This window comes from Diprion similis, chromosome 9, assembly GCF_021155765.1.
Source record: "Diprion similis isolate iyDipSimi1 chromosome 9, iyDipSimi1.1, whole genome shotgun sequence".
In the NCBI taxonomy this organism is placed as follows: domain Eukaryota; kingdom Metazoa; phylum Arthropoda; class Insecta; order Hymenoptera; family Diprionidae; genus Diprion; species Diprion similis.
The window spans coordinates 2898328-2911943 of NC_060113.1; the positions used below are offsets into that span (position 1 = coordinate 2898328).

A 13616-nucleotide genomic window follows, 5' to 3' on the forward strand; every position below is an offset into this window, starting at 1 on the left:
ATGGCACCTGTAATCAGACTGAGTGAGAAAATCGGCGGCAATAAAATAGCGGCGTGCCTACGGACCGTGATTAGCTTTGGGCCCGAGTCCCAATGCAGGTGTAGCAGGGGGCCCCGACCCCCGCAGGGTCCAACCTGTCCTTGCTGCCGCCGGAAGTGCTCGCATTGTTCCACGGACATCCGGGAAAACGCATCTGGCCGAAGCCAAAGAGAACGCTCGTCGTTTTAGCCATTATATGCCCGATGTATGTACGAATACATGTACAAGCATGGCTGATGCTGCGGTGTACAGAGAAAAGCATCGTCATCGCGGAAATATGCCTCCAGGTCCAACGTGAACTCTCTCATATTATCTGGTGGAAGTTTTTTTTGCCGCGTGTCTTGATTTCATTTTCATTCGGGTGAATTCGAATTCCGCAATTTTGCTGGACGGAATTTTAGTTTTGATGTTTGATAGAGCGAGCAAGAATTTTTTACCGCACTTCAGCTTTTCAAAAAGTTTTCGCTGTTTGCAACGATTTGTTTTTTTTTTTTTTGTTTTTTTGTATCTTTATTTCGTTTGGCTCTCTTTGAGTTTTAACACGGATACGTACAGAGAAAGTTATAGTATGATTCGCTAGTTTTGGACTAGAATTTTTTTTTTTAAGCACGACGTCGACGGATGAGGGAAAAATAATTTGTACGTGTGTTTTCTTTTTTTAATCAGATAATATTAGGTCCGTGATTAAACAGAAAATGAAGCTAATACAGCTGATTAAAAATTCTCTAACAATATGATGTGTTACAAAATCAGTGAAATTCTATTGTTAATTGTAGGTTCGGCTATTTATCTTTTCTGAACACTCTGCTTTGTGTTTTTCTGCTCTCAATTTGTACATGTACTAAAACTGCATAGTTTTTTCCTTCAATTAATGTACAATTAATGGTTCTGATTTTACAACAAAGAAAAAAAAATATTTGGATGAAAATTTTCTTCCTTCATCTACAATGAATACGGGTTCCCCTGGGATTTGAAATTTCCGGAAGTGAAATACGCCAGTTAGTTCAGAGGTCAAAGTGAATTTTAGATCGAGTTATGTATTGAAAGTTCATTGGGCCGGAGATATTCGTCGGATTTCAACTTATTTCAATTAAATAATTGGGAGTATAGCTATTTTTTTTTATCAGTCAACTACAGGTTATCGTACACGTGCCAAAGAGCCAAGTTCCGTTGAATTCGATACAGACTTTCAGAACAATATGAATCCAAAATAAAAAAGCTTTGCCTTCATCTTGGCGCAGGTACTTTACGCGAAAAGAGATTGTCTAATGGATTGTATAATTAGAAATATGAAATATGAAGAATTTTTGTAAGGAATCTGAAGAATGTGAAAATTTGTATGAAAAATTAGAGAAATTTGTAAGAATTATTAGTAAATTAGGAGGAAAAAAATGTTGGTGTGACTCTGCATGGAGTAAATGCTGCGAGAATAAATTACACGCAATTATTTATGGCCGCAAGTTCAACGCCAGTTCGTTCATCTGTGAGTTTCTTTGTTCATGAGTGACTAACGAAATAGTAATAAGGATTTCCTGAAAACTGTCTTATCTCCATCGATGGATGCGTACACACGAGCATTTTTGCCGTACAAAATGTTTTCAAGCCTGTTCAGCGGTGACAAGCTTTGTTTGTGAAATTCGCAGTTCGATAGCCTACGTTTAGTCAATTGAATATTGTTTTTCCTTTTTTTTTGTTATTTTCATTTTCTTTTTTTGTGACCAGACTATCTTTTGTCCATTCCCCTTTTCGACATAATCAACACTGTTTAGCATTTTTTCATTGCCACCTGCTTTAATAACATGAACCGAGGACATAATTGTATGAAGGATTGAGTAATGAAAATTCACTCTCTGCGAAATTTTTTCATTCTTTTTTCTGGCTGGGCCGAATGCCACGTCTGGTTGTATTTTTCACTATTTTGTAACACTACGTGAGATCACGAGACGCGCAGGAAGTTGCAAAACATAGGATGGAATTGGAGATAGTAATTTTCGCAATACTGGTTTCGTCAGTTTAAAAATTGTCCGCGCGAATTTGCCAAATTTTGCTGATGCTCTTTCAAAAAATTCTCAGCGATGTTGTGAAAACCATTATGATTAATCGGTCCATCATACTGACTAATCAGGGATTTTCTTTTTTGTTCGAAACTCTTTTGCTCTCTTAAACGGTTCGTCTAATTTATTAATTACCATTGAAAAAAGGTGCTTTCGGATGGGAAGGGCCATTTCACGTGAGAGAGTATCAAAATCTGATTCATCAGGTTCACATACGCCATGCATGCACACGGTACGATTTGATGATGCGTAAACCTGATTTCATTCAAATGTTAATGAATCAGGTACGCTAAATTCCAGCACAGGTACAATTACCAGACCGCAAAACAGATTTAAAATCAAATTCTCATTATTCATTTTCTGGGAAATGAAGCTCTGGTATGTACAGGTACAATTAATTCAAAAATCTCAATTTTCATTGTCTTCGTAGTCAAACAAAAAACAGTATGAACATATAAAAAAGACAGTTCGTTATTGCGTTTATCTTCAAGCGCGCATATTTTTAGGATTTTTAATCTGAATTTTTTGAAAAACCAGACAAGTTTCAGACATATTGTAGCTAGATAAGAATCTAGTTCAGCGGTAGTCGAAAGACTGCGAAAAGTAAATTCGAGCTCGGAATCAGATTCGAACATCGGGTCACGTGATCCGCCATGTTGTATCCCGAGTGTCACGTGACCACCCACCGCTGGCGCTGATTGGCTGAGAGATTCGCGTTGAGCAGCAGCTGCGAGAGAAGCGAGGAAACCACGAAGTGTCAGAATTGTGCCGTCGATCAAAACAACAACCTCGTCGCTGACTAGTAAGCAAGGTGAAACATTTTCATTGTTACTCGGTTACGATTTTTTCCTGTTATCGTGTCTCGCCTAGTGTCGAAGCTTTTCCATTACATCCCCGCGTCCGACTGTCGACTGTCGACTGTTTTTTCCTGGCTTGATATCACCTCGTGACAACAGTCAACACCTCCGCTAACTCAGCGTTAAAATTCTACGCGAATTCCTTCCATTCGAGTGATTATCGATTTCCTGAGCCTTTCGTCGTGCGAAAATTCAACGAGAGCCGAGTCGACAATTTCGCAACTCCTCGAAAGGAATGCGTAAACAATTTTAGCCGCCAGAGACCTGATTCTTAGAAAATCGATCGAGCTGCGACGGCTGTTTCTTCGTTTTGAGGTTAGGCCTGAGACGTGTTCTACGAACGAAATTGTTTGTTGTGACAAATAACGTTGGAAAAATCTACCCAAATTTCACTCTCGACTAACTTCACACTCTTTTTTACATCTACACGATTTCACTTATTTTTTTACCTTCTTATTTCAGATACCAAACTACAGAGAGAGCTCCTCACGATTTTTAGACAGTCTCAGCGGAGCTGGAGAAAGATTAAAAGATGCCGTTGAACACAGGTGAGTGTGCTTAAGTTTTAGAACTAAATACAACAAGCTTCAGATATTTGATATCTTTCCATTTTTACAACATGTTCTCGATGTTCTGGTCGTAGGCTCAGGGTTTCAAAAAATCCTCGCTCTACTCCCACTCGCGATCAGAATTCTAAACGATAATCTGATTACTTTACGACGATCTCGACTCTGAGATAAATACAGTTTTATAAAAGCTGATCTAGATGTTTGAAATTTGCAATACTTATTCAAAATGCTACGTAATAAACTATCTATCAGAATTTATAAAGCAGGATTTTACACAAATATATCGCATAAGTTACCCTTCGTTTTTAAATACAACAATCAGTCGACGATCTTCCAATTTTGCCGTTTTCTTTTTCAGTTTCTTTTATGAATATCAAGCCTGACAATTCATATAAAATCTGGCCACAGTTACCATTCACAATTTACTAGCACGAAAATATTTCTCATTTTTCTAGATATATCAGCAGCGCTCTTGTTACTCGAGCAAGTTCAAGAACGAGTGAAATCATGCGACGATCCAAAGCTTCAACTGCACACAAGCGACGATTTGGAGGCATTGATATCGCTGCTGGAGGATCCAGTCTTCCGGAGTATAGTTACCATCCAGGATTCGTTGACCGACTTGAACGCGCAGCTCGGCCAGCATCCCTCCATTCTGCCTGGTGATTTCGACATCAATCTTGGAGGACAGCTGGAGCTTTCTTTGCCCAGCACGCCGGCACAGCCCCTGGGTCCCAACATGTACCAAGACATTTATCAGGACGGCAGCGAACTAGACGATCAAAGAGTTCCTGTCGCTCGACTCGTTCACAGCAGTAGCGAAGATACTAGTGCGCAGGTAAGCAACGAAGCCGGTGAATGTTTTCTGAACAGCTCAGAACTGCCTCGTTTACATTCCGTTTCTTTCGATGTTTCAGGTGACCAGTCCCAGCTTGGCCTCGGAGGATCTCAGCATGCCTCCGATAACGACTCCGACTTACGCCAAGGAATTTCAAAAGGTCATCGAGGCCGCGTCTAAGGGACGTCAGATATACACAGTGCAGGTAGAGGCCTTAATTGAATTGTTATTGTCGTTGAATTTGGTTGTAATAGAAATTTTGACGGAGTCTGGATTCTTTGAAACTATTTCGAGAGAATATATCCAGAGAAAAAGTTTAACAGTGCTTGTAATCTTGTGAAAAAGTTTCTTGTAGTATGTAGAGTCATTGTGTTCGATAATTTATTATTTCAATCTTTTCCGCACGCTTCAGCTGTACAAACCTGAGGGTACAAGTCTTGGATTTAGCGTCGTAGGACTTCGCAGCAAGGACAAAGGCGAGCTGGGAATTTTCCTGCAAGAAATTCAACCCAACGGCATCGCAGGCTGGTGAGTTTTTAACAACTACTATTTTACCACGTTCTGAAATGAATTCCAACACGAGTGGATCTTGAGAATGAATTTTTACGCTATTAAGTGATTCTTTCTATGCTTGAAATTTTCTTTCGCTTCGATTTTTTTTCACCAGATAATATTTAAGACAATCTATAAACACAACTTGAGTAATTCGCAAATTTGATTACCTCGTAATTGCTTGTTAACTGAAAATAAGCTGTTTCTATATCGTTTACTGCGGGGATAAGCGAGGCGGCTCAAAGACTGCTCGAAACTCAATGAATAAGTCAATATTCCACCCCGAAAATAGGAATACTGCGACTAAAGAGAGGGACGAGGATCGGAGACATTTCAAACCCGTTGCTAAAAGTCCTCAGATCTACACTCTTCAGAAGAGAACGGTTATCGAGCCGCGATTAATTCCAGAAAAATCGATCGTCCGACGTTACGGGTACAGTGTTATACCCCATAATTTCAACGCCTTTTCAGTTAAACCCATTAATCCACCCTCAAGTAGTGTAATTGTACGTATTAAAAGCGATCGGCTCCGTAGCAGCAGGTAGATTTTCGCTTTTATTTGCCTTTTTCTTTTTGTTTTTACGTGTTTTCAATACAAGTTTAAAAAACTTTCGATCAACGCTAAAAAGTTCTGCTTTCTTTGCTGAAAAATTTTGCTGAAACGTATTCCGTTTTCAGAATTTTTTCTTAGCCACTGTCGATCCGATCAAGAATTTCAACGTTAGCCAACATTTTTTGCCTTTCTTTCGGGTACAATTAATACGTTTCATCGAGCGATTCCCCCCCCCCCCCCCCCCCGAGTGAAATGGTTCGGAATTTTCTTTGCAACCTTTGACGTTAGTTATAGTTATATTTCCGCGTTATTAGTGGAATTCAATGTTGCATGCCACATCAGAAAATGTCCGCACGATATTTTCGCAGACGATTGATAAAATCGATCGGAAGAATTACGTACCGTATTTGTAATATACGAACGGGATGAAAAAAGAGATAAAAAACGGGAGGGATCAAACCTTCGACTTTCTTTTCTCTCCGTTTACACTTCGAAGACGTGAAACGTAAAATTTGATGTAAACCTACGCGTTATCGTGGATATTGAATAGGCGTGATCGATTTTACGGATCATCCCACGAATTCTTTCACATACCTGTATAAATATATGTATGTGTATATAGTATACATGTTTGCACGAAGATGTATCGCCTTCTATTTTTTACTCTCGGAATCTTGTGCTCAGTACCGTATACTATACTCGAAATAACACGAAAAGCCGTCAATTCAATTCCATACGTATCTAGGTCTAAAGCTCGCAAAAGCTCTTGGCTCAGGAACCGACAGGATATCCCTCGAATATTGTGCACAGAGTTGGTTCAGGCCTCTTTACCCAATCCTAGTTTCTCTTCAAACTCTATTATTAATACGAATTCTCTCATCTTTTACAGAGTCTCAAAAATCTCGGCAATTTCTAAATTAGATTAGATTTTTCATATAATATAAATGTCATTCGTGATTTACATATATATATAGTAGCAAGGAATCGAAAACGATGCTCAGAAATGCTCGAAAATTTTACCAGAGAGAGAGATAAAAACGTGTTGGATTCGGATTTGGCGAATAAATAAAATTGAAAAAAAAAAAAAAATGCATGCAGATTTTCTCAACGTTAGAGGATAAAAAATAAAACCCACAGTAAAAAATATATTGTAACCCAAAATTAAACTGTTTAATGCCAGGCGAACGGTGAAAAAGAACGGAAGCACAAAATGAGGAGTTTTTTATCCCCGTGGTAACAAAGGATTTACTTGGGTTTTTTTTTCTCTTTTTCTCTTTTTTTTTCTCTTCCACCCTGAAATCTCCTGACCTTGACTGTAATCCGCAAAACGGTAAACGAAGGGCGCTTGGGTTCCGCAATTCAATTCCAGCTTGTTCTCGCCGTGAACGTTTACGGGTTTTTTGTTTATGTGATCGAGAAGGGTATGGTTTGCCCTTAAGTTTAACGTAAGAAAAAATATAGCAAAATCACGAACAAGAGCTTCGATATCCATTTTTTTTTAATTTCAAAATGCATTCAAAAACGGTTAAAAAATTTATCACAATAAAATTGTTCAATTTCAGGCAACGATGACTCGTTACGTTTGGAAAGTCGTTTCAAAATTCAAAATTCAACGTTATTAATGTGATTAAAACAAGAATAAATAAATAAATAAAAAATTGTCTTCTTAATTATTTCACTATTTTAAAACTGTTCCGAAAAGAAAAATCGATATCGAAGTTAACCTCGTTCATAATTTTAACGTAACTTTTTTTCTTTTTTTTTTTCTACTGCACTATCAAAGGAAACGTTTTAACTTTCGAATGTAATAGCTGTTTGACGATTAATTTACCTACGATCGTCTAATTGTGATAAAGTAATAAAACAAGTATTAATTTTTTACTTTGTTACACAATTCGTCTCGCTTCTGTAGTACGATATATAATACGAAATGGACAAGAGCTGGCTCTGCTGCTTGTCCACCTGGATATCCTTGAGGCTTTGGTCCACCGCGAATCCTTTTTTTGCATTCATCCTTCTTCGCACTCCTGCAGAATGTCCAGCTACGACCGGCCGGATTGAAGCGAATCGCTCTACCATATCAAACTTGATCCTGAACATGAACTCGATATTACGTATTAAAAGGTACGTCGTGTGTTGTAATCGATTCTCGCATCGGAGTTGATTTAAGAGTTGGACAAAAATTGATACTTTTTCTCAATTTTCTTACGAGATATCTGGAAAAAAAAACACGAAAATATTGGAATTATAAACAATAGTTGAGATATCTATTCTTAGTTTCAAATCGTTTCAGAATTGGTAGAAATTTATTGGATTTCTTTTATTTCACTCTACGATTGCTTATTATATTGAGCAATATAATTAATAAAATACATCGATCTTTAGGCAAGCTCCCCGCGCAATATCCTTAACTCGTTATGTATTCGATTTATTTTGATCGTTGAAATTTATTCTCCATACGATTTCGAATCGAATCGAATCGTAATTATTTGAATATTGCAAATGAACGGTTGAATATTGTATTTTGAAATTTGAGTTATCGACGAAATGGCATTCGAACATCTCTCGTTATAGGTACGTCACTTTGTCACACGCTTTTAGTACAAACACACGCATTTATGGATGCTCGTTATCCTACACTAATCAATCTAACTTAATTGAAGAAGCGAGTGCGACTGAGGGACCGTGAGTTGTGTAATTGATTGATTCACAAACATTTACTATCGTCCCGCGTACACATACAGATAGAAATGTGCGTGGGATGTATTATTCGAAGCTTGTCACACACGCACACACACACACACACACGCATTCGCAACTTGTGGCGTTTCGTGGAACACACACGGACTTAATGAGGACGATCGATTTTAACTTGATAAAGCTTTCGGTCCTGCATCCTTGTTGTAGGTACGTATACACCTATACACACACGTGTAGGTATGCAGCTTTTCATTTATGGCGTGACGTTTGCCTTGCTTGCTCATCGTTAGCAGCGCGTTGGCAATTATTATTACGCGCGAAACCGTCGCTTCTAATTGTAAGTGAATTTGATGAAAAACAAGAACAAAAAATTGAAATATTGAAAAATTTATTAAAGTCAGTAAAAAATATTACCGATCGCCAAATTCATGTATTGAGATTTTCTGTGCAAAGGAATTTGGATTCCATTAGAAAATTGGATTAATTATTGTTTTTTTTTTTTCAATATTAATCCTCAACCCATTAATACGGATTATTTTATCTACAGTGAAGAAATGACCGGAACAAACTGATGTCGAAACTTCAAATCGGTCTTGAATTAACTTGAAAATTTTACTCCCTGAGGGATTTGTTCGATGAATCAGAACCTGAAACGCCGCAGGCGGATGTTTAATATATATAACGAGTAAATCTTGTCTCGGCGCTCGCGTACCTGGGGAATATTGATGATTATATACGATATATACATACACATACACATACACATACACATACACATAGAGTAAGTAATACGCGTCTCGAGTATAAGCTTCGATTTCAAGCTTCGGTGCAGCGAGTTTCCTGATTGGTTCAATCAATTAACTAAACGCTCGCTTCTCTGCATGCATGCAGAGTAAAAACTTACATTAAATTTATTTTCATATGATAAAATATCTTGAAGATTTTTGGCAGAAAAGTTTTTTTTCTTTCGAAACTGGGTAAATCAGCGATAAATATTATCCCAAAAATCATTAGACTTGGATGAAAAACATTGGGGTTTTATCATTTTTGTTTTTCGCTTGTCTTATTCGAATTCCCTCGGTTTTTTGTACCCATCAAGTCGTAGGGATATTGTTTTTTTTTTTGTTTTTTCATTTTTTTATTACATTTCAGTTTCACATATATCATTGGCGTAGATTTTTCAAACGCTTTGTTTTTTCTACCCGAATTTTCCAACCTCTGATTTACATTAAACACAATTTGTAAAATTTAATATCACGGATAATATCTTCCTCGATTTTATAGTCGGAATTTTGGTTAAACTTTCCAACCAAGTATAGTTTCAATAACGATTATCTTTTCGTTTTTTTTTTTTTTTTTTTTTTTTATTTTCTTTTTTACAGAAGAAATAAAAATCCTGTGGCCGTTTGAAACTCGTTATAAAAATTTTCATCGTTCCTTTTAGTTTTGTCCAAAGCGCGTGTTGTTTACGAGCAAATAAAGCGTAACACACTTTCCGTGATTTTGCACGGTCAAGTTTTTGCATCCGTGACTTCAGGATGACGCAGTTGTCGTTGATCGTAGGGTTTTGACGAAAAATTTCGCTCGCTCTTTTCGCAATTTTTTTCAAATTTTTTTTTTTTTTTTTTGTTTGTTTCTGATTTTATTTCTATTCCATTCGTCTCTCTTCGTTTTATTCCTTCTCCTCGTCTCTATATACCGGCAGTAATAAAGAGAAGGGAGGAATTTAGGTGCTGTAAACCGTAATTTACCTTTTCATACTCGAGCTTCGAATCCTCCTCGACATTTCGCTGCCTACGGATCCCGCTTATATATTTCGACGTTCTATACCGGCATGGCATGGCATGGCATGGCAGGACGATTCGGGTCTCTCATTTTGAAGGAGAACGGCTCGTATGTGTAACATCTACCCAAAACTTTCGATGTACGTGTGCACCACCACCTTTCGAGGTCGTAAAAACGACGCGTTGCCAAATTTATTGTTTTTATTTTCAAAACCTACGCGACGACGAATGTTCGTCTGCATTTTTTTTTTACTTCTTATTTTTTTAAAATTTTTTTAAAATTTTTTTTGCACTCCTTACAGGGGATCGGTTTACAAATCTTCCTTTTCCCCGAGGAAGTAAGAAATTTTTTTGGGAAACTATTGAACTTACGATTGATTGCGGTCCTTGTTCACAGGGTTGATTAAGAAAAGTTGAGAAAACTTGTGGAAACATCGAAGTATTTACAAGTTTCTAGTTTTAACTATACTGCGGAAGAATCGGATGTTTTTTGTATTTTGTGAAAAAAAAATTTTTTTACACTTTTATTTGACAATCCGGTACAGTGAGAAAATCAAAAGTATTATTATTTAACAGATTTTTGAAGAGATTTCGTTATTCGGGAAAAGTAGGAATTGTAAAATATACGATTATTCGATATTCCTTGAAAATCTTCTTCGGTGCCTTTTCATACTTGGAAAAATTTGAATATCCGCTCGAAAGCTCGTATTTCTTATTTTTTATTTTTATTCTTTTCCCTTTACTTTTTACAATTGTGATTTCACGGTGATTTATAGCGCAGCCAGTTTGAAACAGAATTTTCCTTCGTCTTGTTTTTTTTTTTTTTACATCCCCAAGTGATTAATAATTCCTGATTTGTTTTATCTCCCGCACAGTATTCTCAAGTCCGGTGGATAATTTTTGTGAAACAAAAAACTTGTATGATAAATTTTTTTTGTCAAATAAAGAGATTTCGGAGATGATCGTTACGAATGCTGCTAATATAAATATTCGGAAACTTTGTTTTAAAAATTTTTTTTTCTTTTTCTTCTCGCTTAATCTATTCTTCCATCCGGTATATTAATATATACGACGATAAAAAACCTCGCGTATATTGAATATCAGTGCAAATATTTTCACAATACGCATCGCCGTGGATATCGGTCGATAAAAATACCAATGAAAATGTAACACAGAGCTGCTTTGTCCCTGGATAAGGTATACAATATAGATGCACGAAAAATCGTTACGAGTGAATAAAGCTCTTCGGTGAACTCACCGCCTCACCTTTGTGACAGAAAATATGTATAATTGAAACCCTGCGTTAACGTATATTTAGCTGTACGATTTTCATGTTATACGAAACTTGTTGTTACTTTATAATAATAATAATAATAATAATAATAATAATAATAATCGTCATCGTTAGTTCATTTCGTCAGTTAATCGTATATATCATCATATATTTTAATACAGGTTAATAATAACGAAGAAAAGTAAAATGTTTAAAAGTTTTTCTTAACGAAAAATTACATTTTTCGTTTGAATTTTTTTTTTTTGAATTTTTTTTTACTTTCAAAACACGCTGAAATCTTTTCCTTGCACAAATTTTAAGGACATTTGGCTATAATTCGTCCCTCGAAATCGACCGGCTTCAGGCGGGACCTCCTGAAATCTTTCAGCTTAATATAACTCGACTGGATATTAGGTCCTTGCGATCCTGCCGAGGCTTAACAGGCGATATATACCTGAGATGGTTCGGTCGTTATACGCGTTTCGGATTAGTTAGATGTTCTGGAATATCCTTAAGGGATTCAAAGCGTGCCGTTAACTGACGCGTCCGTCAAACCCTAATTACACCAAATCGCTCGATCTTGAAGATTTCTGCCCATGCAATGAGACATAATCTTGAGTGAAAATTGGAAAATTCTACGCAGAATGAGGAGATTTGAAAATCTTGTGAATTTCCGAAATTTTTCTGATTTTTTTTTTAACATTCACTCGTCGAGTAAACTACTCTGTGTGAGGATATTTTAATTTTCGAAATTTTCATTCATCGGAAATTTATTTTTCGGAATCTTGCATCCTCTTTTTTTAATTCGCAACTGTTTAAATTCGGAACTTAAACTCCGCTCAAATCCGAAAGATGTTTTTGCAATTCTTATTTTCAACGAAAGAATTTTCACGTTTATACACCCTTAATGGGATAAAATAGCAAGGATTATCCCACTTGAGTCGAGATTCGGATAAAATCTGACCTCTGTGTGTGTGTGTGCGTGTGTGTGTTTGTGTTTGTTTATGTATACATATATGTATACACGTGTATACGTGGAGGAATAAAGTGGTCAGTGGTCAAGTGGTGCAAACCCTTGACGCGATTGATTGAAGGGTGTATTAACGGCGGAATAAAACGCAGTTGAGGAAGAAAAGAGGAAAGTCTGGTAACGGCGTGTGGACGAGAAAAGGGGAAAGGTCGCGGTTTTATCGCCAATCAAGTTGGAACTCTACAGCTGTTGGCAATTATCCAGCTGCCAAGATTCGGTGTAGGTATATATATATATATATATATACATGCATATGTATATATATATATGTATATATATATATATATATATATATATATATATCTTGCGTAACGCTGGAAATACAGAACTGAAAGGGGGGGGGGAGGGTTGAATGAGAAAATCTGGCGGTGACGAGTAAAATTAGAAATCGTTGAAAATTGCTTTCTGCTGTTTAATGTGGTACATTATATGCAAAAATGAATTCGAGTTTAATTTACCAGAAATTGCGATAGAAACGTCAGGTTGACAGCTAAAACGAATTCGATTTCATTCAAGGGAGCGAAATAAGCGAAAAAGTAAAAATTAGGTAAAAGTTAATAAAAGTAACCAGACGAGAAACTGTGCGAAAGCTGAAAAAAGTTTGACTAACGAGGTGAACGATTATAGAAAAACCGCAAATCGCGTTACCGGCATCACTTCTGAACGTATTTAAAACACATTCGTTGTAATCTTAAATTATAGCGTAGAAACGGACACGTAGATTTAAAAAAAAAAAAACTTGAAAAAATTCTGGGATACTCTTTAGAAAATTAGTTATTTTAAGCAATGTGAAATTGTGAATACGAGATAAAGTTTAGAAAATAAGAAAATAGCGGAAAGTGAATCACTTTACTAAAAAAATCATAAAACACTGAACTTTCAATACTTTCAGCCAAAAATTTATTGAGTAACTTTCAAGACACAGATATTTAACAGAAAAAATATGAATATACTTTGCAATGAAAAAATTAATTCATTTGAGCGAGTTAGGTTGAGTTTTTGAAAAAAAAAAAAAAAAGAAAAAGAAAAAAAAATGATTTCACGATTTTTACGATATTTCACTATTTATCTTGGATCAGATCAGATTATTTTGGACGTTTTTTATACGGAATTCACGGTGAACATGCCGTGGGAAGAAAAGGTGATAAGATAATAACATTTAAGGAAGTTATTAGGCGTATATTTAAGTACAATACAAAAAATATTATCAACAAATATTAAAAAATAGCGAAATTGGAGACATTCTAGTCATTTACATATTGGATTCAAATTTCGGTCTGGGAAGAAAAAAAAAAAAAAAAAAAAAGAAATTACTAATTTTCGATAAGTTGATTCAAACATATTTTATTTACTAAACATAGATAAAT

The 13616-nt window shown here is 36.1% G+C and overlaps 1 protein-coding gene across 4 annotated transcripts in view; it reads left to right on the forward strand.

Annotated features, from left to right (window-relative positions):
• The first annotated feature begins 2813 nt into the window (after positions 1 to 2813).
• Positions 2814 to 13616, forward strand: part of LOC124410699 — a 161426-nt gene continuing 150623 nt past the window's right edge. For 3 of the 4 annotated variants that reach the window (XM_046889279.1, XM_046889282.1, XM_046889281.1), the window contains exons 1-5: positions 3034 to 3183; positions 3413 to 3498; positions 3975 to 4357; positions 4437 to 4562; positions 4770 to 4885. In XM_046889279.1, coding sequence (XP_046745235.1) covers positions 3483 to 3498; positions 3975 to 4357; positions 4437 to 4562; positions 4770 to 4885 — 641 coding nt within the window. In that variant the 5' untranslated portion in view covers positions 3034 to 3183; positions 3413 to 3482. Of the gene's footprint in view, positions 2905 to 3033; positions 3184 to 3412; positions 3499 to 3974; positions 4358 to 4436; positions 4563 to 4769; positions 4886 to 13616 lie in introns of those variants that run through there. The other variant, XM_046889280.1, reaches the window with a different exon arrangement.